General features: G+C 40.6%; 2 protein-coding genes across 12 annotated transcripts in view; one reads left to right on the top strand and one right to left on the bottom strand.

The window, feature by feature from the left end:
* The window catches only part of ARHGEF4 (Rho guanine nucleotide exchange factor 4), a 212951-nt gene extending 205161 nt beyond the window's left edge, over positions 1–7790 (top strand). For all 8 annotated transcript variants that reach the window (XM_084529194.1, XM_084529196.1, XM_084529193.1 and 5 more), the window contains one exon: positions 652–7790. In XM_084529194.1, coding sequence (XP_084385320.1) covers positions 652–809 — 158 coding nt within the window. In that variant the 3' untranslated portion in view covers positions 810–7790. The remainder of the gene's footprint in view (positions 1–651) is intronic.
* A 2341-nt stretch (positions 7791–10131) lies between these two features.
* Positions 10132–25335, bottom strand: part of FAM168B (family with sequence similarity 168 member B) — a 66045-nt gene continuing 50841 nt past the window's right edge. For 3 of the 4 annotated variants that reach the window (XM_084529976.1, XM_084529974.1, XM_084529975.1), the window contains 5 exons: positions 24721–24804; positions 19605–19747; positions 18390–18567; positions 16975–17104; positions 10132–15388 (listed from right to left, as the gene is read on the bottom strand). In XM_084529976.1, coding sequence (XP_084386102.1) covers positions 16992–17104; positions 18390–18567; positions 19605–19747; positions 24721–24804 — 518 coding nt within the window. In that variant the 3' untranslated portion in view covers positions 10132–15388; positions 16975–16991. Of the gene's footprint in view, positions 15389–16876; positions 17105–18389; positions 18568–19604; positions 19748–24720; positions 24805–25335 lie in introns of all 4 variants that reach the window. The other variant, XR_014696101.1, reaches the window with a different exon arrangement.

The raw sequence follows: 25335 nt of genomic DNA, 5'->3' as shown, positions 1-25335 counted from the left end.
ATGCAGAGGGTCATAAATGCTACTGCAGCGCTGACTTGTCCTGCCTGTGGAAAATGCATTAAAGCTTGCTATTCTGGCAGAATCCCATGAGCAGATGGCATGCTCATTATCAGTGCTGTTAAAATAAATAAATAAATAAAAATTAAGTGGCCAGAGGAGTGTGAATGCAAGCAACAGAACAGGCGGTTCCTGTGCCTGTAGCACTGTCATCTAAGGCTTCCTGCCACCCTTTTTTGTGATGCCTCCATCCCCCTTTATCTCCAGAAGAAATGCCATTTGCTTTCCTTTAGGCCACAGTGAGGCAACCAATTCCTCGTGGTGGCAACAGCCAGCAGTAGGATCCCAGCTGAGTCCCCAGTAAGAAAGCTTGGCTACATTTCAAAATAAGCCAGAACTAAGATATGGCCACAAACGGAGTTTACAGCCATTTAGCTGCATTGTACGCTTGACAGAACACTGTCAGGGTATGCCGGACAGGGTATGCTCTAGGGCTTCCACAGCACCAACCCTAAGCCTAAAAGGCAGTGCTGAAATAAGGGGTAAGCTGAGGGAAACGACATTTGTTCCCCTGCAGCTTTAACAGGGATGGGGCAGGGTGTATGGAAAGCACTGTGCTCAAGTAACACGCTTCACTTATTTCCTTGCCATCAGCTGTCACCAGGCCATACTATGACTTCCTGATGCGTCAGAAGCATCCCACCTTGCCTACTACACTCCCTCAGCAGCAAGTCTTCATGCTGGCAGAGCCCAAGCGCAAGCCCTCGAACTTCTGGCAGAACATCAGCAGGCTGACACCCTTCCGGAAATAAGGACAGCCCCATGTTTGTGCCTGAACCCCTTCTGAGAAAGCACTTTATCCATCAGTCCTAGGAGGTGGAGCCCAGGTTCTTCCAATCCTTTGTTTACAGAGGATGGCACGTGCTCCTGCCTTCTCTATTTATTTTGCAGACCAACTGACCTGGCTCCGAGGTGAGACACTGCGTGTGTGCTTGCACACGTGCATTTGTGCATCGAGCCAGCCTTGCACAGCACCCGCGACAAACTTCCAGGATGAGATCACAGAATGGAACCTGATGTGTTTCATCTGGAAAGATTTTGCCTGTCAGCTGTACACTGCATCACTCCTTTCTGCTGTGAACACTACTGCTGCCTGGCAGCGGTCAGAGAGGGGATGGCAGCTGTTAAACCTACTGGCTCCTCGTCCACTGACATGCTCAGAACAACAGCTCAGTGTCGCTGACATACATTTTCCAGGGAGGAAAAATCCCTTCTATTCTCTGCCCATTCCCCATTCCCCACCTTTCTGATCAAGGACATGATCTTCCTACACACTTCTAACTAATTCAGTTAGCCTTTGCTGGCACTCAGACAAGATAACAGTGAGTATTACACTGTGACCCTTTTCTCTTTCCTTTAATTCAACAACACTGATGAACAACATAGTTCATTAAATGGTGCCAATCAACCTGCAGCATGAGTAAAGGTCAAGAATCTCTCTAGAGGGTTTGTTATTATAAGTTAGAGAAAAATGTGCCTAAATTAATACCATCAATTCCTTAGACTATCTTTTATCATTCTGCCATATTTCCTGGCCAATGAAAATGCTCACTGTTTGTAATGTGTTTATTTATGGTATAAACCAGAACTGTGTATTTTGTAAGTCTGTAATTGTTCTTGTCAGATGTTGTTAACTTTATGCCTGTTTTGTCTGTTTTTATTTTTTAAATAACAAAAGGTCAATATTTGCAAACCTAGCTCCCAGAAGTCAGTCTGCAGTTTGACACTGACAAACTAAAACCACGATAGTTATGCAAACTTCTACAGACCCTCAGTTCAAGGGGTATTATTACAGGGTTTTGACACCTTCAAAAAACAAAGCAAAATCAAACCTAAGGCTAATTGCAAAAGGCCAAGACTTAGCACTAAAAGCCTCACTTTAGGTACCCAGTTTTCAAACTGTGGCCAAGAAAAAATAAATTTAAACCTTGGTTAGCAAAAGGAAAGATTTGCCTTACCATAGTGAGAGTTAGAAGCCATACTGACTGAATTTCTTAGCTTAGGAGACATTGGAAGGAAGATACCCCCATGTTCCAACACGATGCTATTTGAGCGAGCACTAACTGCCTGCAGAGCTCAGAAGTCCAGTGTTTGTTAATGCTGTAGCTGACCAAAGTCTGGTCATCCAGGGATATCTGCATTCAGTAGCATGTACAAAGTCATTCTTGCACTATATCTTCTCCCCAGACCAGGGGCTATATAATTTCATAAAGAAACTTGTAAAAGTAAAGCTCAGCCTGTGTTTGTGTCTGACATGTCTTATCTGTGTAAACTTGTTTCTCTTCAAAATAATTGTGGAGATTTTCCTCTTGCAACTTAACGCGTGACTGCTAATCAGTGGAGAAGCACTTGCAGGCTTCCCTCAGTGAAGCCATCTTTTGGATGGCAGGCTGGTGGAAGCAAGATACGGCACCAGAGAGGTACTGGTCACTCAAAACACTGCTCAAGGTTAGCAAGTCATTGGTTGCACCAGCAGCTGAGTCCCAACTGCCTGCTAGCTACTTAAAGGGAAAAAAGTCAAGCAAACATGAAAAAAGCTGCAGGGGGTGCTGAAGCCTCCTCTGAGCAACAGGGAATTAAAGAGGCACAACAAGATCAGTGAATTAAGAAACAGTCCTGAGAGAACCCAGCAATTTCTCCTGGACCTGACACAGCCTGTGCCACACCTGCCACTGTTCCTGGGAAAATGCACAGCCCATGCTCCTCGCCAAGGCAGAGCCCAATGTGCCATCACCACTCAATGCAGTCCTCTAGAGAATGGCAACAAGAACCCCAAATTGTCAAAAAAAAATTATCTCTGGTGGCATGCAGCAGTCAGGAAACCAAGCCACTGGGACACTTGCAGGAATGGCCTTTGAACACTGAACAACCAGGCACACATCACTAAAACATGGAGGGCAAACAAGTATCAGCTTTCTATTGTGCACTGCAGCTGCATTACCAGCCTCGCAGTGCTCTTCCCACAGCAATGCCTCTAGCTCGTTGAACCCATGCAGCCCACGAGCCCTGGCTGGGCTTCCCCTTGTGGCTTAGTGCAGCGGCAGCCAACAGGACTGGCTGCCAGCTGGGCTGTGCCACCTGAGATAAGCCGAAGTTTTGTTCACTTGAGGGGAAGAGGCATCAAGACCTTGATGGGGGAAAAAAACAAAACCAAAAAAAAAAAAAAACAATTCTGTCAGAAAGCACTAAGGTAACCCCTCCCCCCACTGCTTCATCTTGCCCATCAGCATTATTTACAGCACCATGTCCTAGCCATACACAGCCTACTGACTGCTTTGTGTGCCTCAAGCAGTGCCCTGTTTGGCCCTCCACCTCCTACACCCAATCTAAACACTAGTTCAGGTGCCAGCTGGCCACAGCTCACCCGCTGATAAACGCTGTAGGCTCCAGGCATGAAGACCAGCATCCAGCACTGCCCCTCTGGTAGCTCAGTGGCGCTACTGAGCTGACCCCACAAACCCCCAGCCCTCAGGGATGTCACCTGCACGCCCCAGACACAGTGTTAGCACAGCACCAGCTCACAGTTACCTGCCAGCAGCCTAAGCCTTTGCACAGGCACGCTTCCTTTTTTGGGGACAGGCACCCATCGCTCCCTGACTCACCAGCGTAAGCTTTATTCCCCAGAAGTGCTGAGCAGAGCAATACACCATTCGGATTTCACATCATCCTGCATACTAAATGATTACCCTTGCTGCATTGCAACAACCAGAGTCAGCCTTACAGAAAGCATCAGTAACAGAAAGCAATCAGTAACAGAAAGCAATCATTTCGTTTGTGTTTACCCTAAGTGTGTGCGCCCCTCCTTTCATTATCCATGTGTCTGTTTTGATTGGCCAGGAAGAAAAAGTGTTGACACAGAAGGGATCAATTCTCTGAGCCTATGAGCACTGTAGTATGGGGGGGGGGGGATGCTGCATTGACCTAGACTAACCCAGGCCAGAAGAGGTGTTGGGATTTTACTTATCACAAGTCCCCCAACAACATACATGCGTGCACACACCCTCAAAATAAGACTTACTGTGAAGCTGCATCAGGTCACGCGCAGTCTTGTCACGCTGCTATCTGACTGTGTTCCAAGGATGGTGATTCCCCAAAAACTCTGTGTCCCTGTCCAGCACGTCACCATCCACAGTCTGCAAAAAGTTATCACACCTCTTTGAAGTTCTCTTGTTGCAACTTCCGATCTGTTTTTAATTTGTATTTTGCTTTATACAGACACTCAGCTTTAAGTCTACACTGAAGTTACTCCAGTACAAATCCTGACCTATTCTACTCAATGAAAGTGGGGTGAGACTGGCACAGAAACCAGTACCCTGATTTTCTGCAGCTTTTTGTTGCAATTAAAAAAAATTAAAGAAAACCCTCCCCACAGTGAACACACATAAGAGCTGACTACTATTATCTCTGTATCAGTACTCTGAACTGTAAATTTGCATTGAGTTAAGTTAGCAGGTTACTTACCATCTCTTCCAGAAGTTATTTCATATATGATTAATTCACACAAATGATTTATATTGAGAAACTTTATAGAAATTTTTGTTAAGTGCCAAAACAGACTTCTCTGGCCAAACAGTATCCCAATGGAAGAAAAGCTCTTTACTTCTGGTAGAGGAAAACGCATCCTCTACTTGACTGTTCATCAGTAAATATTCTTATTAAGTGTCTTCAGTTGGGATCCTAGCCTTGTAAGAAACACTTGGAGCTAGGATCTGATTCCCTATGCAAGACTGAAATCAGGTATAAAAGTTGATTGCACTGAAGAGTGGAAACCTTGTAACATAGCAGGTGGAGTTACAGCATTACTAAACAGGTAAGAATCAAACTCAGTTTGCTCAATGTAACCACACACCCACGTCAAGGTAACAGAGTGTACATCTGAACAAGATTTCATCAAGAAATGACATCCTTTAATTTCTACCCAGCACCACTTCCTGCCTCAGAAACCACAAAACCCAACCAACCCCTGTATCAGATCGTGCACGTATGACCTCCACTGATTTTTAAAGTGATTAGGCACTCAAAAATCGTCTCCTCTCCTAAATGAAGAAATGGTAAGATGTACATATGCTATAAAGTGGTAACAGACTAACCAGCACTATTTTCCCTCCTTTACATCTTTCATCTGGATTTTAAACGGCGTTATGCAGCATTCGTACTGTTAGTTAAAATTATCAGGGAGAATGTGTATGTAGGATAGAAAGCCTGTATGTGTGCACATTAAATGATGACCTTGTGGATTTTCCTAAACTCATCATAAGGGTTTTTCTGGCATATGAGCAACAGGTCAAGTACAACTTTTGTCAAGCTTTCAGAGCTTACCAGACAGAACTATCTCAGACGCACAAGAGAAGTCCATGTAAAGCACAACGAAGCAGAGACACAAAACTTCATTACCCACCTCTCCTCCTCTCAAAAGTGAGCCTTCTACCTGACCAGAAGTAAGGATTTTCATGAAAAGAACAAACAAAATCAAACAAACAAAAAGCTAACACCACTTAAAGCTCCTACTGTGAGTCTGCACAGCAACCACTCAATTCATGACTTCAGGGTAGAACCTAACTGCTAAAAAAATACTTCTGCATTTAGGTACAAGAAGAGGACAAGATCTGATCCAAGTGTGGTTTCGTGTTTTCATTTGTTTCTGGCAGTCTGCCCCCTCCCCTCCTGTAGCTATATGTTTAGAAAATTCTTGTGAAAAACAGCCACATTTCCTATTGAGTAAAATCTGCCCAGATTTCACTCAGACAAGACACAGACTTTTGTGAACCAGTCACAAGAATGATTTGCTGAAGTTATCAATCAAAGAGAACCAGTGGCTGCTAAATAATCTAACTTTCGCTCTGGAAAAGAAAAAAAGTAATCTCTATATTATTAGTCTGGAATAACTGAGTCAGAAAACGTGGATGGATACACTGGAAAATTGCTTATGCTTCAAGTCTTGATAGCATCGAGACCAGTATAAGCCATCTTTGAACCTAATCTAAATATCGAAAAGATCAGTGCCCAGATCTAAATATCCCCATGAAGCAACCTTTAAGATCTTCCCCATTTAACCCTTTACCTGAAGAGCTGTGGGGTGCAGGTTGCTGAAGAGTCCTGCTTGTGTTTGGCCTCATCCATCACCTCACCACAGGTAATTCCAGCTGTCCAGGATACTGCTCTGTGAAGACAGCACTTCACAGCCTGCCACCCAGAAGCTTACAATGCAGAAACCGCCTGCAGCTGGGTGTCTGAACAGCTTCCTGCAAATATCCAACAGCCAGGCTTCCACATCATTAAATCAGAACAACTGAGAATTGAAGCATTTACAAGTAACAGATATCCCAAAGGAATCCTGGCTTCAGACTGAAACCACCACGTTTCTTAGGATGCCAGAATGACAGAAATTAGCTTTTCTTAATGAAAAGGTCTTTCATATTTCGCAATATAAATCAAAATATCAGGCTGTGCTCCTCCAGATTTACTGTAGCAGAAGAGTATCTTTGTGTAGCAGCAGAATCAATTATATCCACCTCGCAGTGATTTTTAAATTATCAGTGTTTTGAAAAAGTATCATACCACTTGCTACACAGACTGCTTAAGAACTTTGTCAGGATCTAAGACATGGTACAGCTTCCAGCAAGTCCTAATTTCTCATTTTATTGCTATTACTGAAACTGTTTTCAAGTTTAGCCATCTGCCTGCTAACGAGGGGTATGGCACTTGCTGTTACCACAGCAAATACGGTACTGCGGTAACTCCAAAAGCCTGGGGACTGGAGCTATCCAGACTTCATTCAGCTGCTGGAGCCTCAGCCTGCACCTGCGGCTACTCAAGTTTTCTGCTCAAGCTAACAGGACCTGCTGCTGCTATTGATGAGTGGCAGCACCACATCAGTTTGGGAAGAGCTCCACTACAATGTCTTGTACAGCAGCCTACCAGTAGAAAAGCCCTGCCCCCAGAGCTCCCAGTCTAAGCAAAGCTGTAGGATCAGGTCTTCAGGTAAGTAATGGGTTAAAAAAAGTAAAAACTCTGGTAATGGACAGAAGTAAACTGAACAAAATTGAAGTGTTTCCAGCTCATTTGAAGCTACTGAAGGTGTAGTTTTGTTCATTTAATTTGACAGTGCAGGGGAGGGAATTCATCTACGAAGCAGTGGAGACAAATCAATGCAGCTCATTTCAGAACTACACTAGTGCAAAAAGACACTCAAATAGGACACAGCAGCAGCATCTTTCTGCTCAGTGATGCACAGAGATCAGGGTGGGGTAGGAGGATGGCCCCCTGCGTGCTCAAGAACAGCAGCAACCTGGATTGCTTTCATAGTCACAGCTGCGTATTTCAGGCTCGTAAGAGGCCAAAGCACTGTCCTTCCGGACCATGCAGCAATCGCCGCTTGCCCTGCCTTGGGATTAACACCTCACACCACGTTTCATTTCTCACCATGTCTCCCATCGTTCCTTAACAGACTACATTATTAAATCCCATGGCTTTGGCAATGCTGGTGGTAACAGTGAAACTGTAGGCTGCTTGTTCTTACTGTGTACCTTTGTCATTTTCCTCCCTGCAACTACTCCACTCTTCTCTGCATAGTGAGTTTCTCTTTTGCACAACTTTGCTACCAAAGCAGCTCCCTGTTTTACAGCCCGTGCAAATGAAATACCTGTGATATGTAACCCAGACTTGTATACCTTTGTGTGTGACTGTTTACATATACATTTGTGAGATGGGAAATAAACGAGCTATCAACTTTATTCCTGACTAATTCTATAATCTTCCCATAACACATTAACCACTGAGTATACGATAAAAGCCTTTATATCTACCCAAGCAAATGTGGCTGTAACTATAGTTTCATCTTTCCACAGCTGCTGCTTCCTTTTTCTTTAAAGCTACAGCCTGCCTCAACATCCATTACCTAGCCCCAGTAAGTTTTTTTTTTTTTTTGGCTTCCAGTGATCTGAAACAATACAGTTGTTACTGAAATCATACCATCAAGAAAAACCTTAGCTCCTACTTCAGACACATTAGCATTCTTGCATTTAAAGAAGATACAGCACTTCATCTCGACCTTATAGTTTCATGTGATCGTATTTCTTACAATAAGGCTGGTAAAGCAGAACTGTGGAAAGATGTGTTCCCCTCCCTCATTCTGAAGCACCAATTTGTCCAGTACCTTTATCAAAACAAACAAAAAACAATCTACAAGCTATTGTGAAGCACTACAAAATAGTGCTTCACCCCCAAAATGAAGATTTAACTGTATTAATTTAAGCTCACCATTAGGCTGCTTGGTGCCAAGTATTTTCCCTGTCAGGCTAGCACTTGGAATATCTTTAAGTCCAGCTACATCTCCGTCTGTGGGTTACTCACCTATGTGGGGATCAGCAGCCTCCACAACGCAGGCATGCGATCCGTCCGTGACACCAACAAAATTGCTTCCTGTAGCTACCAAAGCCCTCTTATTGTCATGCATTTCTTCCCCCCCTTGTCACCACATGGAACCCCTTGTATTCTATTCTAGGACGGATAGTTAACAGCCTAACTGGGTTTTAAAATAAAATCCACAGAGCAACTAACTCTTCCTGCACAAGACAGACATCGTATGTATGTAATGCAAAACCGCTGTCCTGTACACCAGCACTGATCAGTACGCGGCTCCTGACTGCCAACAGAGCTCCCCAACGAAACTATTTCTGTTTCCTGGATTTGTCTACACGTGAACGCTGAACCAGTGAGTCATGGAATTTAAGATGTAATAGCATTTCTTATAAAAAGCCAAATTTCCTTCTGTCCTTAATTATAAGGATTAATTATAAGGACCGAAAAGTTACAGGAAAACTTGAAGTTCAGAACTCCTAGCTTTATTTCTGATGATCTGAGCAGTTGCTTTTTCTGGAAGGGGCTTTGGCTGTTATCATATGTTTAAAATTGCCTCTGCAACAAGGCCAGTCCTTGTCAGTAATGTATCTTCACAGTGAATATTTAACAAGCAAGTAAGGAGAAGAGCAATATGCATCAGAACGTCATCATGAAAGGAAACTGGTAGGGGGAAAAAAGACAACCAGGACTGACCTACCATTTTGACAGTCCCACAGACACATTTGAATCACAACAAAAAGGCCACAGAGAACACCTTCCCGTCCAACCCACCCCAACTGCAAAGTTCGGTATCATGTTCTTATGAGCATTAGATACAGTATGAAGTAGTTCTCCACCACTGACCACCATAAGAACAGCTATCCCAGGGCCTTTCTAACCCAGGAATGATCACCACTACTGAAGATTATTCCCCTGTTTATATCCTCCCCGATGCCAGCAGCAGCTCCAATGACCTGAAAATCCATCTATTTGCAAAAAAGTGATCCCAGGATAACTGACCTGCAAGTAACTTGAGGTAAAACCGAAACTCAAATTTATGCTCAGCCACAATTTTAGATGCTGAACTACTTGACTGAACAGCAAAAATCACCTGTAGAAATAATCTCAAAAAAATCTGAACACTTTCTCAGCAGTTTGATGCAGTTATTAACATGATTCCTTCCTCTTCCACATGCGTTGCTTTTCACAGCAATGTTACTAGGTATGTTATTTTTGGAGACCTATAATAAATAAAAATAGCTAGTTAGTTCAAACATTATAGCTTCCATCTCCCCCCCTCTTCTACTTTGACACTTCTACTTTAACATTAGCGTTGTTTCAATTAACCCATCCTCTAAAGAAATGATGATTACCCACACCTTACACCTACTCATTCTTTTGCTTCTGGGGCTACTCGAAATCGAAATACTGACTTAGAACAACTTGCTGCTCAAGATTTGTCATCTCTGAGACAGAAGTGACTGAGTATGAAGCAAATGTTAAACATTGTGAAATTTTACATCTGTTCCATTTTCTTCTCACTACTCTGTTTTGTTAGTCATCACGAAATCTGAGAAAACACCTTACTTCCATATTTTACTCTACTTTGATCCATCACCAGATTTCATTAGTTTAAAGAGAGCTTCAACATAACATACTGCTAACCAACAAGAGAATCTTTTCTAAATGGATCATGTCAAAGGCAGTAAAAAAACAAAAATCAAGACCCCACAATAAGCAACACAAGTCAATCTTTATTGAAAACTGAAGTATTAATACATAACAATTCTTGTTACAATAAACGTGCTTTTAAGAATTTAAATCTGAGCTCATCTACTCATTGAATTGCATAAAAATAAAAAAAAAAAAGTATGAATTTTCACAATTGAACTGGCTCAGAATGGATTCTCCACTCTTTGTGTTGATGCAATAGTTCAATGCAGGAGTGAGTGATGCCTTAAAACTTATGTTGGAAGACAACATTGACCTAAACTTAAAAAAAAAAAAAAAAAAAAAAAAAAAAAAAGTACCAATACAACTGTTCGTAAGACAGTTTTAAAAAAAGTCATAAAAAGGAAACCTGTGTCTATTTCATAACAAACATGGAGAACTATTACTGGGGCCTCTTGTACTTCCATTGCATGCACTCACTTTTCCAAGTCTTAGACATGAGGGCAGCCAATAATAGCATTACAATTTAAAAAAACAAAACCAAAAACAAAACAAAACAAAAGAACACAACACTAACAAATCCATTCTACTTATAACAAGTCTGTACAGCAGCCAGCTAAAAAAGCTTTCCCAGTTTGCCTGCTAAGTGCCCAAAAGTCACAACAGTTTCGAAAAGTCATGTTTACTTTCTTGATGTTGAAACTTCAGAGCCCATAAATTGTTTAGATTTTATTTTTTAAATCACAAATGGACCCTTATGACCTCTGGAATTAGATGTTTAAGTGTTGTATTCAACATACAAAAGAAAAGGTTTCCTCTTCCCCAGATAAACGCTGTTCCTCTTCCCTCTCTTCCCTCTGCAAAACACACCTTACTTTCTCTCAACATGCCCCCTAAACAGAGGTGCACACAGACTGCTGAAAGAGTCCTCACTACTTCTGAAAGATCTTTATCCTTTGTGAGACTTGATACACAAAACAATTCTAACTTTGCTGCAGTTGTTCCTTTTAATTAGCATTTACCTCATCAAATCTTAGGGTTTCTGCAAGAAGCTTAGAGTTGATATAGTATTAGAAAGCTAACACTTTATAGGAGAAACAACCTTAATGAGCTTAAATCTTTATGTCTTTTGAACAAGTGTTCACAAACATTTCAACATGAGGATTAATCGATTGCTTTTGATCCTCTGCAACTGCTAAGGTCAGCCAGTGACACCTGCTGGAGAAGACTGGACATGGATCATGCCTATTTCCTACCAACTACAGCACAAACCACATCCTGGGCAACTGCAAATTACAATTTCACAACTACAGCATCCATCTGCCCTCTTTCCCCCGAGTTCCAGCTGAAGCATTACTATTTTTCATGTTCCAAACACGGGAGTTTCACATACATGGTATTCACTATTCTCTGGTATGACTCTAAGCCTAGAGTTAAGTGGTGGTATCGGATTGCTGTGCTTACCTATTCAAGCAAAAATATGTTCTAAACCCAAATGAATGGTGTATAATACTGTGCTTAAGCACTGGGGAGTGATTCCAAGCTAACTCTGACCATTTCTTGCTCAGATACCTTAAGAAGCTACTATCCAAGTAGAAGTGAAGCCTGAACACTCCATGAAGAGTAGTCAACATTGAGTACCCTAGTATACAACTCTGTACCATGAAATATCCTCAGACAACACTAAGACATTGTGGTACTTACAGTTTCTTTTGTTTTTTTTTTGTTTTTTTTTTTTTTTTTCCTCCAGTGGATGAAGTGATATGAGGAAGGACTTCAACTACAATAAAGGTGTTTTGTTTTTTTTTCCATCTATCACTGCATCTAAGCATTTTACTTGCATAGTACACTCAAAAAGAAGCTTTCATCAACAGCATTCCTGTACGTCTCCTAGAAACTTCAAACAGGAGATGGTTACAACAAGCATAGGCAAGATCTAGTAGTAAGCTCTCTGTTCTCCTTATCGTTCGGTTAATAACCACCACACCACTGACTAGGGCTACAAGTTGTAGGTGCCAATTACTAGCCATTTTTATTTTGCTGCTGCTACATTTAAAAGACATTTTCATCAGTTATTACTGACATAGGGAATACCTCAGTCTTTTAAAAAATACTTTATCTAAATTCAACACCTGAAATTTGAATTAAAAAAAAAAAACAAAAAAAAAAAATACTATCTTGGACTTCTCTCTGTTATTGCTGCAAGTTATCTTCAGTTCCAGGTTTAAAGTAGTACTTTTTTTATTCATATAAAGCTGCCATAAAAGTGTTTTTTTTTTGTTGTTTTTTAAAGAGAAGCTTGATCTGAAATGTCTCTACTGCACTAGCTCTTTTAATTTTCCAAGGAGCTCTAGTGCAAACACATACTGCGTATTTATTAATAAAGGAATTCTAAATAGGGAATGTTATATAAAAAGCAGGAGAGAATGTTTCGTAAGACCCTCACTGTGTAAACGCCTATTTAACGTTGTACAATTTCCCCCGCCGCAGTTTTATATCCATGCTTTCTACTATTTGCAACAAAATACCATTAAGATAGTTATATATACACATATTCCCCTCCCATTCCCCCCGCCCAGCCCCCCCGCACTGTGCTTTTGGTTAATTCCCATATCAAACTACTGGAGACATGCTCCACCCTCCCAGCAGACTGTAACTGATCAAAACTGGAAGGTGTGGTACCTTTTTTAAAAAAAAGGCAAAGTTTCCCCCTTGTGGATGAATCCCGTAATGCAACTTAGAAAAAAAAGTGCTCAAGTAAGTGAGACTGCCCAAATGTTATGGAATATTATACAGAGACCACTTCCAAGATGACATTTAGGAATCTGAAGTTAGAGCAAATATACAGGATGTTATATTAATTCCTTAGCTATTTATCTAATGCAGCATTCATGAAAAGTTCTCTCCTGGGATTTTCAAAGCTTTAATTTATAGGGTGATGAGACAGGAGACAGCAAAGCTTTGAGCTTGTTCTTTATAGCTTCTCCCCAATATAGCACTGGTTCACACCTCAACTTTGTTAAAATCATGCTAAGACAACAAAAATGTCACACTCTACTAGCTAAACTGAACAAATGGCCTGTGTTAATGTTCACTGTACTCTCTGGCACACCTGACTAATCAAAGCTGCAAACCTACAACACAAATGGAATTGTTAAACAGACTTGACCAAAGCAGTACAGATTCAAATGGGTTGTCTGGGGGTAATTTTCTGCTCCATATAAAAACATATGGAAGTCCCTAAGCTGCTCTAAGTGCTCATGAGTAAGGTTTAAAGTACTTATTTCAACAACATCATTTATGTTAAAGGCATTAGAAATAAGGGGGCTGTCCACTGGCAGTCATTCTTGCAAAATAATCCTAAATTTTATAAAACAAAAGGAAAAAAAGTTTTAAAAAATAATGGAGAGTGCTTACTGTAAAAAATAAAGTTACTGAAGGCTCTACCCACCGACGGATTATCTGGTTCACAAGCATCCCACCAGGGCAAAGTACTGGAATGGAAGCATTAAATCAGCACTGATGTTACCCTGATGTACCCGCCAAGTCTGTAGAGGAGCAGAACACCCCAGAAAAAAAATAACTAGATACAGAACTTATAAAAAAAAATAAAAAATCATTTCTGAATGGAAATTAACCTACAGGAACAATACAGCCTGATACACCTCTGTGTAAACGCTTAGTAGGGAATAACATTTTATAACCATTTACTGCATAATTTATTGCAGGCAGAATGTCTCCAAAACAAAATCTCATCTTTCCGGAATCATAAGCAGGTTTAAGAAAAACCTTAATTTTATGTGCAACATTCAAATTAAAAAATTTAAAATCTCCCCCATAAGAATTTTGGAATACAAATGGGTTCTAAGGCTAGCCCTTTATCACCACAGCATTTTTTGAGGTACTTTTTAAAAAAATTGAAATTGCAAGAAAGAATATCAGAAATGACTCATTGCAATGAAATTGCTAATCTGCAGTCAGTCTTATTTTACATGCTTCCAAGTGCAATTTAGGAAGTAAAAAAAAAAAAAAAAAAAAAAAAAAAACACTAAGAAAATACATCAAAATGCTGTAACCACTGAATGGCTCCTACTTCAATAACAAATATTTTCAGGAAAAAAATGAATTATCTGAAACCTCTATATTCTGGTAGCCCTATTACAGCATATCTACAGTCCATACTGCAAGTAGCTAACAAGGAAGTTGTGTTAAAATGATTTGTTCCCCTTTAACATACTCAGGCACACAAGCTTTCCTCGGGACAACATGCAGCTGAACTCCTCCTGTTTGTAGTAAAAAGATCTAGCATTTCTTAAATTTCAGGAAAGCAAGCTGGGTCAACTGCACATAAGTTTTTAACTGACTACAACATTGTTTAGGAAAAACAACACAGATTTCCTGAACTGAGAACTAGAAGAAAGTGTTTTTCTATCAGCCTGTGTGGCAGTCTCACTTTAACACATCTTGCATCACATGAAAGATAGTACTGGATATGTATCTCCCCAGGACATGCAATTTGTTATGCAGGTGATGTCACCTCCTACTATTCCCAATAGCAAGTTTTGCCTCAAGGAAGTTTGCTCTATTTACTGGCACACACAGCATTACCTTTATCATTTCATTCTGATCCTTAAAAACATTTGTATAACACTGAATTCATATAATGAAAGTGAAAAGGTATGAAGTAAACTAATTGTGTGTGGGATTTCTACAGCTTTTCCAGCTTTTATTCTAGTCACTCCAATTTCGTAGTTGAATTTGAAAAGAATATATCACTAAAAAAAAGTGCCCCTTTTAAACTGGCAATTCCATCAACCCCAAAAAGGTTGAAGCACTATCTAATGTATCTTATGGTGGTCTACAAAGAAACTCACTTTCATGATTCTACCTTTTAAGACCCTGCATACATTACAACAGTGCATTAGTGATACAAGTTGTAAAATACTTCTCGGTTCCTTTGGATTTGCATATGATGGTTTTTGCATCAGTCACTGCAGGTAGATTGAGCAAGCTTTGTTTTTGTGTTTTAACATGCATTTGACTAGATATGGATCAGAATAAATTTATACTCCCTTTTTATCATTATAATTAGCTAAAAAATTGCAAGACAGTCCACAAAACAGGATTTGCTTTAAGACTAACTGCTGGAGTTCCAAGATGTAAGATATGCAGCACTGGAAAATCTTCAGTGATCAGGAATTAGTAGTGTTTAGCCAAGTGTTGAAAGCATTCAGAAGAAAAGTCCTGGTTGGAGGCATGAGGGCTTCAGCACCAACTTTTAAACCTCAATTTCTTGATTGCATATCTCCCATCTTCAACCCTACATTAAGAAAAAAAGCAGGAAAGATGCTCAATTATGTGAAATACAATTTGAGTGTGGTAAAACATTCCAGTATTGCATGCACTGCAGTCACCATAAATACACAACACAAAATTAAGTATTACATTAGTGCTACCCCAGTCATTATCCACTAGAATCTATAGGCTTCTAATTTAAGAAGCCATTACATTTATTTTCTCCCATCATCTTTCATTCCAGCTTTCTATTGTCCTTAATAGTTTTGTCTCAGTAGAAGGTGTAATATTAAGAAGTTGTTTAATGTCCAATTAAATTACCAGCAGTCATTAATTTAGACAAACTCTTACTTTTTATACTCATGTAATAAGACATTCTTGGATGAAACGAGCTTTTGTGTCAAACATTTCAGATCTGCATACTTCTATATAGCATCACAGCAAAGTGAAACACGGACTTTCCACTACTAACTCAAAGGGCAGTCACTTCACAGAATCAGCGTTAGGAATTAGAAGGGACCATGACAGATCACCTACTCCAATCCCCCTGCCGGAGGAGGAACACCTGGATCACATCACACAGGAACACATCCAGCTGCTCACCAGTACCCCCAGGTCCCTTTCCCTTTTGCTGCTCTCCAGCAGGGCAGTCCCCAACTTATACTGCTGTCTGGGGTTGTTCTTGCCCAGATGGAGGACTCTACACTTGCCCTCATTATGTATCATTACACATCTCCCCACCCAATTCTCCAACTTCTCGAGGTGCCACTGGATGGCAGCACGGCCATAAAACTAAAAAAAACAAACCATAAACTAAACTGATTACAAGTGAAAAGTTCAAGTTGGTCTGACAAGTACCTGATTTCAAATTAAGCTGTTGTCTCAAAGAAACAGGAGCAAATATGAGCAACCCCAAAACATTAAGCTTGCTGTCAGTTTGACACACATTACATTCCCCAAATCCCACCTTATTACAGATTTCAAAATTAGCTTCCTTCGCTCAAAGCCCATGATCTAACTTATGGTCTGTATCAGAACTACTCTTTCCGTGGTGACTGCAAGAAGCGTGAGCTGAAGCGTAACACAAACAGGGTGAGTATATGAAGTTAACTCAAGATTACCTATTTTTTTCAGCAGTCTGTGGGAAAGACTCACCTTCACAGCAAGGCAAAACATTTATCTTGCCTTACATATTTAGCCAATCCCTAATAAACGACCAAGTCACACATACTGCTCTGTTCAGGGATCATAGTACTGCTGAATTCAGCAATTACCAAAGACCCAAAAATATTAAAATACATGGGCCTAAATGCATTCAGTAAGGCAAACTTGAGGCTCATCGTTTTGTATTCCACAATCATGCAGCATGAAAATCTAAGTAGTTTCCTAAGATACAGGCCACTGAAGAAGTCCCACTAGCTTTCTCTCTTTTGCAGAAAACAGTACTACATAAGCAAAAATTTGTGCATTCTAACTCTATTAAAATAGTGTAGAAGTACCCCAGATTGCTTACCTTCTGAAAAATCTCCCCAAAAGAACTGCAGTGCTGGTATTTATTAATAAATAAAAATAATAAGGATTAATTGCTTTCAGTCAAAATCAGTAACTTACACTGACTGCCAGGATGATCACCACTGTGGGGGCACATAACTATAGGTTGGTGTGCCTGGAGCCCGGTATGTGGGCATAGTAACTGGATGAGGGGCTACTGGAGTTGGGGAATGAGTTGTCAACAAAGTACCTAGGATGAAGAGAACATTTTTTTTTTTAGTAAGCACAAAGTATAGGAAAAAAAATACAAGCAGAGTTAATTAAAAAATATAGCTTGCTCATCTTCTGATTTAAAATTATCAGCATCATTTTGCACTCCAGCCCTAATCTTCCTTCAAATACTTAAGCACAACATTTATTTTGATATTTAATCCAATGTAAAGATACTCATTACTCCAAAACAGCTCTAGCAGAAACCCTGCAACATAAGCGTATTGTTCACTGGAAAACTTTTTCCCACAGCAGGCTTTACATGCCAAAAGAATACTTGATAGTAGAGATAACTTGACTGAAAAATCAGAATAAATTAGTCGTTGTTTACATTACTACAGAAACAGGTTTTTACAGACTAAGGGAGTTCAGAAACAGTCTGAGATGCCAGGATCTTAACAGCCTTACTCTGTAGTGCTTGTACAAAGAGTAACAAACACCTGGCATAAGCCTGCCCACACGCAAAACTGAAACAAACTCTGAAGTTAATTCAGTTTGTGACACACTGCTTCCCTTGATTTGAGATTCCTCAAATTAAATAAGTTTGATAAGGCCAGAATCTGAAAACAAACTCATGGTGCCCATTTTTTAAATGACTGAACTTCATGTCATTTGAGTGAATGTGGACACTTAGTGAGTTGAAAAGCACTGAGTAACAACACCCCCTCAGTGAACAAGCACATAAGAGTCTAGATGTTGGTTAAAAAACATCTTCTCCAAAGCGCTAGAGCTAGAAGAATGTGCCATTAGGCAGCAGACATCCCTAACCACTGCCTATGACAGAGGACCTGTATGCAGTGCAAACACAATGTTATATTTCAACATACAAAGAAGATCAGCAAAGTAAGGGTAGGCTGAGAACATAGTTTTGCTCAGCCTTTAGAGGTTGCTGTCTTCTACTAGGTAAAAAGAAGAAGAAATCAGACTCTACACATCAAGACAAGCAAAAGATGTAAGAAGATATGAAATTACATACATATGTAAAGAACAACCCTTTTACCATAATACTAGTATCAGAAATAATAGTAATATCTCCATCCTTAAGAGGTGGTCGAAATATCACTGGACAAGTAAGCAACCTGATCAAGCAGGACTCAGTTTGAAGACACTGGCCCGGATGACCTACAGAAGTCCCTTCTAATCATAGCAATTTGATGGTTCTGTGTAGCATGTCCCTGGCATCACATTTTTGTAATGCAGCAACGTTCTGCCTCAACTGAAGGAGAGCTTCATCAAGAAAACACCAGGGTTTTAAGTCCACATACCTGCTGACATTGCCATAGTAGTCCCAGCCACCATCCCCATAGTCACACCATTTCCTCTTGGTGGCGGAATAGGAGCAGGATACATAGTTGCTGGCATGCCATTAGGCTGCACAACTGTGGTGTGGTGAATTACGTGGGGTGGTGCTGCATATAAAGGCTGTGTGTAGTAAGTGCCTTGCTGTTGAGAAAAAAATAAATCAAGCAATTATTGTGTATCTGGTGAGGAAAATAAGTGTTACCTTCTTTCATGAAAGTATCAAAACACAAAAGCTTTATTAAAAAAAAATGCAATAGATTTACAGAGTAGAAGCTAGAATACTCATTTCAGTTATTTCAATTCTGCTACACTTGCAAACTTGGTAACATTTAGTCCCTTGTTTTAAGGCATTACTGTAACATTTAATAGCAGCGACCACCAAAGCTCTTCAATCCTGACCATACCTTCTGCAGTAAGGTCTCATTCTTCATTCATTCTCTTTGTTTCACATCTTTTCATAAATTAATCCGTAACAGAACTTCTCATTCTTTCACAACTTTTTATTCAACTTTTTTCAATTAAAGAACCAAAGGTTTTTAACAAATCCAAATACACTAAGCAGACTGGATAAACCCTGTTAGATGCTCATTAATCCCTTCCAACTACTGTGCATGTGCCAAGCCAAATTTCCTTTATAGAAAAAAGCACCTACTTTTCTCCTAATAGCATTTTGTTGAAGTGTCTTTATTCTACCATTTCTAGTAGTTCAACACTTTGCCTGTTGAAATAGTCCCAACAATTTTCAGTAGTTTTTAAACAGATTTGTTAACTCCTTGAATCATAACAAGAGTCTTCCTAAAAAAAAGATTAATATAAACTTATGACAATTTTTGACAAAATGAAGTCATGATGCGGTAGTTACAACTTCCAGCACTCATTTTTAAAACTACTCAATCCAGTCTCTCTTCAAGGACTTAACATTTCATCAGAGAGCACAGAGCAACTGTCACATAAGAAGGAACATAAAGGTGGTGTAACCATCACTTAAGACGGAACACTAAATTACTGCATTAAAAATCCTCATTGTTGTCAACTGAAAATTCTCTCCAATCATGAAGGAATAAATGCAAAATAAAGGTTACAGTTCAACCAGGCAGTACAACGTAAACAAAACACTATCCAAACAGATATAAGACAGTTTTTTTTTTTTTTCTTTTTTTTAGGTTTTGTTCATTTACCTGTGCATATGGATTCTGCTGTGGATAGGCACTTCGAACTGGGTACACAGCAGTCTGATAGGGATTCGGTGACGAAGAATATGGCGGGACTGCACCGCTGGTAGGTGAACAAGATACTTTATATGGGGTGCCTGGTGTATAACCTGAAACAAAGGTAAATCTGCATTAAGAATATGAAAAACAAGTGTCAGTACACTGCTTGTGAAGTCGAGGGTAACAATTTTCTTACTTTCTGAACTCCTTAACCTTCACATGAGTATTCAGTAGCCTAGCCTCAATACCCACACACAAGTTGTATCTTCTGTACACTACTAGTAGCGGTCTGTTTGTAACATTTTACTGTTTCAACTAAGAATGCAGACCTACTCTGTTTTTGCATCAACTTGCTTTTCAAGTCACTGGATATTGGATAAAAACGTGGATTTGGATTTCAGCAGTAGCATCACTGTTAAACCCTTGGATTCAGCGTATCAGGCAGCATTCAGACAGGTTCTCAACACACTCCAAATTGTACTGGCAGATGATAATGGGTGGCTAACATGCATTTACCTTCCATAGAACATGAAACAGCACCAGAATAACAATATAAAATACCAGAATCTTGTAAAGAGCCCAAGATGGCTCTTCTCTCTGAAAACAGAACTAGCACACAATCTTTAACATCCACTTCAACTAACCTTAACCCGTATTTGCTGATATTTTCTGAACTGACTAAGGTTAAGTATGAAAGACCATACCATTACAATATAAACACTAATTCACTGCAGCTGCAAATTAGACTTCAAAGGTACTTGAGTATCTTTAAATCTACTTCTGGTGTATTTTAGATAGAGACATACCCTTAATAATCACTTAAAATTAATTTTATACATTACGAGATGACAGATGCCATCAGAAGGATTTTTTCACTCCTATTAGAAGAGCCCCAGAGCCAGTCTGTGTTGTACACTAGAACTGCTCCGTTTTCACAGGGATAAGTAGTAACTGCTGGCTCATACCCTACCTAAAAACAGGTGGGTTTTCTGTAACTCCTTCAGCCCTCACCAGAGGCACTGTCTCCAGATACCAGTGTCAGGGCCTGACGCAGGATGGAGGATAGCTGTGAAAAGGACCGCAGCTGTCACAATGTGCTGCACATTACTATCCCAAGATTACACCATGATTTAACAGCCAGAGCAGGAATACAAATATGCTAGCAGCAGCATCCAGCGGCAATGACATTTAGGATAGTAAACAAGAGCCCTGGCCTATTCCAAGAAAGTGCCCATGCTATGCTGAAAAGATCAGAATCAGGATCACAAGATCTCAGGTCTCATGCAGGCCCACCCTGCCAGAAAACGCAACATGCACAGAAAAGATTTCTGTTTACTTGGAATTGTACTAACTAGTACTAAGACAACACAAAGAAGAAATACCACTTGCTAATTACAGAAAAAAATGAGACTACCAGAACAGAGAGTAGGTCAGCTTTAAAAACTGTGTCTGGAATGTGCTGGCTTTGATACAGAGAACAGATCAGAAGCCACACAGCATACACACAACACTGGTATTTGCGTTGTCAAAAAAACAGGCTGCGCAGACAGCACGATCACAGGTGACCTTCATTCTTCTTGCAGAAGTCAAAATACTGGACACAAAGCATCACTACTGATCTACAGGCAAGCCACTCTCAATCTAAAAACCCTCCAAAACACCTGTACAGGCAGTTTAACTTTCACTATTCTTGCAAAGTGGTACAAGGGTATTCCGCCTTCCCACTTCATTTTTTTCTCCCTTTCAGGGACCAGAGATCTTAAAAGTAAAACACATGGTTATACAAATACGCAGAAATTTAAGACAGACACCTGTAAAAAAAAAAAAAGTACGCTTTCATGGCACACTCGAATGTTATTGCATGTTGTGAAACTACAAGAGCCTTGATTCTGCAAACAAGCGGTTACGTAAGAAAAATTAAGAAACAAATCCCAGCTGTTAGGACAAAGAACTGAAAGCTGTTTTCTACCTCAATTAGTTCTCCACATTTTGAACTTCAGTTTATGGTTTAAAGAGTAGCTAAGAATTAAAACTACTCTTAGTTCTGAAACAAAAGCTAATTTTCTATTCAACAAGAACAATAAAAACTCTAATAGCATTAACTCTTTGCACATCTTTATTCCTTTTCCATACAAGTGAAAAATTTCTTAATCTTCTGGTACATAGCACAAGATCTATTCTAACACTAGTCAGTGCAAACTAGTCTTACGAAAGAATTGTTTCTAACAGGTCAACAATCCTCCCCAGGAAGATTCAGAATCAGTGATTCAAGAAGTAGCTGTAATTTCTTCCTCCCCTTACAGAATCATAGAATTATCAGGGTTGGAAGAGCCCTCCAAGACCACCTGGTCCAACCACCCCCCTACCACCAATGTCACCACTGAACCCTGTCCCCAAGCACCACATCCAGCCTTTCCTTGAACACCCCCAGGGACGGTGACTCCACCACCTCCCTGGGCAACCCGTCCCAGTGCCTGACTGCTCTTTCTGAGCAGAAATGTCTCCTCATTTCCACCCTGAACCTCCCCTGGCACAGCTTGAGGCCATTCCCTGGTCCTATCACTGGTTACCTGTGAGAAGAGGCCGACCCCCAGCTCCCCACCCCTTCCTTTCAGGCAGTTGCAGAGAGCAATGAGGTCTCCCCTGAGCCTCCCCTTCTCCAGACCAACCCCCCCCAGCTCCCTCAGCCGCTCCTCACAGCACTTGTGTCCCAGGCCCTTCACCAGCTCCATAGCCCTGCTCTGGACACGCTCCAGGGCCTCGACGTCCTTCTGGCAGTGAGGGGCCCAGAGCTGAACCCAGCACTCGAGGTGCGGCCTCAGCAGAGCAGAGCCCAGGGGGACAATCACCTCCCCAGCCCCGCTGGCTGCACTGCTCCTGACACAGCCAGGATGCCGTTGGCCTTCTTGGCCACCTGGGCACACTGCTGGCTCGTGTTCAGGCGAGCATCCATCAGCACCTCCAGATCCCTTCCCTTTGCACAGCTTCCCAGCCACTCTGCCCCCAGCCTGTAGCGCTGCAGTGTCATCTGCAAACTTACTGAGGGTGCACTCACTTCCCTCACCCAGTCGTCAATGAAGATATTAAAGAGGCTGGGCCCCAACACCGACCCCTGGGGAACACCACTGGTGACAGTCACCAGCTGGATTTCACTCAGTTCTCCACCACTCTCTGGGCCCAGCCACCCAGCACGTTTTTAACCCAGCACAGAGTGTGCCTGTCCAAGCCATGGGCTGCCAGCTCCATTCAAAAGCAAAAACTGCAAGAGGATTTGCAAACTGCAACCAGTAATAAGACTGTAACTGCCTCCACTTACGATCAAAAATCACAGCTTATCATCAGCATAGCTATAGGAATCACGATGATGTATACAACGGAGCACAGAAGGCACAAACACATCACTAAGTTAATCTCTGCCATGAAATGGAAATGATACAGACTGGTAATAAAAGCCTACACAAGGTTTTGATTCCCATGCTAACAGGTATGTCCCCAATGCGAACTGCTCTCCCCTGAACTCCACTCCTGAAAAATTAAGCAATCCAGTGCACATGCAATCAAGCACCTCTAGATCTGAGACTTGCGCACAGGCAATACTATACCCAAAGGGCAGATTTTTTTGAATTACTTGAGCTTACAACACCTATCTGCTTTCCTCCCTTAAATTTGTGATTGAAGACAAGCCGAAACCAGTTCTGCACTTGCCTTGCCTCTACGCAAAAAAAAATAAGGACACACAGATTGTACCAACAAAAATAAGAAGGCTCTGCAGACAGACCGTTCAGATTACTTACTCTCTCTTGCCCTCAGTAATTACTGCCCCACCCTTGTAAAAAATCAAAACAGCAACTTACAGCCTGCAAAGAGATAAGTTTCTAAGGACTAACATCAGTCCTCCTTGTCATACAGAGTCTGATTGTAAATAAATAGATTCTGTTTTCCTTTGTGGTGTACAACAATCATGTTTTCCTTCACCACAAGGTATCCTGGACTCGAACGTACAGTTGAGTACGAGATTAAGATTCAGGACTTACTGGAGTCTCCTGGTAGTTAATGAAATGCCACACATTTCAAACACTGAATTTCAGTACTGCTAGCACACTTCCACAACGTAAATTTCACAATGTTAAGTAGCATCCTTTCCTATCCTTGCATAAGTTATGCAAGGGCATTCAGGGACAAACCTGGATATGTGCACGCGTTATCTCTGAAAAATTAGCATAACACACGCAAGTGAAAGTTTTTGAAGATGGTCCAAATCTTTGTTAACAAAGCAATGTAAGGATTTCCTTAGTACGCAATAATGACATAGAGAATACTGTTCTATCAAATACGCGCCTCTGGTTTAAGTACAGATTAAATAGTACCCAGTTCCATTTTGTTTCAAACATTAGCACATCAAAATCATCTTCTATTAGTGACAACAGAACTACATGAAAACAACTTAGATGAGTCCTTTCGTTCTTCCATCTCCCTTCTCCTAGGCTCATAACGTTCCCTTTCTCTTAACTAACAAGCATGCAAGTGTAGTTACCTAAATCATTCCCCAATATCCACTACAGACAAAAGGGTTTTTAAGCAGCAGCCAGGATCTTCCAGGCTATCAGTTTCTGCAACACAACTCTAAGATCAGAAAGAATGCAGTAAGCTGAATGTGGAAAGAATATGATTAAAAAAAAAAAAAAAAAAAAAAGAACTGGTTTTGAAAATCAACAACAAAACAAACAAACAGAACATTTAACAGACAAGGATCTGGAAAGAAGCAGTAGGATGCAAAGCACACAGAGTCCAGAAGGAAACAGTGAAGGAAAATGCAATGTATTTTGTAAGCATCAACCTGAAATACAGAAACAATGGCTAAGAACTCAGCTTTTCCCTTCTCTGAAGGTGAAAGCAGTATGACACGTCTTAAAACAAGATTATACTCATTTTAATTTCTCAGGTGATTCCTTATGAGTCACATTTAAAGTACTGTAAAACTTATCTCACTGTGTTATTGTTAGCACCAACAGCATTTCCTTATTCTTGGTTCTAATAACTTCTAAACTTCAAGTTATTTTTTAAACATACCCATTACACATACCTGTCTGGAAGGTAGGATTCGCTCCAGGATACATATTAGGGGAATAGGCAGGAGCAGCCGCTGCATAGCCCATTGGGAAGCCAGCTAGAAGAAAGAACATGTTGAAGTTATTTTTTTTTATTATTGACTGACTGCCAAGTCTACCTACAACTTTATTCTTCCTGTACATCCTTTAATTGAGATGAGCAAGCAGATGGCCTTCAGTCACACTTCTCAAGTCGAATACCAGGCTCTTCTCCCAGGCCACCTGAAGCTGAATGCTAGCTGAAGGGGGCAGCCAAGGGGTCACAAGTGCCATTCTCCCTTACATCACTGTTTCAGCGTACCTTGATGTTGTCCAAAAAACTCTTATGTTAGTCAGACAGCAAAGTTTTGTGCAACTATCCAAAACTCTCAAATTTTTATGATCCAATGAAGAGATACATCTGGCAGAAATCTCTTTTTCACAGAAGTAATGAAATCGCTCAAAGTCAGAGCAACTCTGACTTTCCAGGTTAGAGAGATCACAAGTAGAAAGTACAAAGCAACCTTAAGCAATTCAAAATGCTTGTTATATTCCATACAGATTTGTTACTACACTACGGTATTAAGCGTGCCAGTTTAAGCCCTGTATTA

Source organism: Aythya ferina (genome assembly GCF_964211825.1).
Source record: "Aythya ferina genome assembly, chromosome: 9".
Classification (NCBI taxonomy): domain Eukaryota; kingdom Metazoa; phylum Chordata; class Aves; order Anseriformes; family Anatidae; genus Aythya; species Aythya ferina.
The sequence above is the reverse complement of the archived record's forward strand: the minus strand, read 5'-3'. Positions and strand labels throughout refer to the sequence as shown.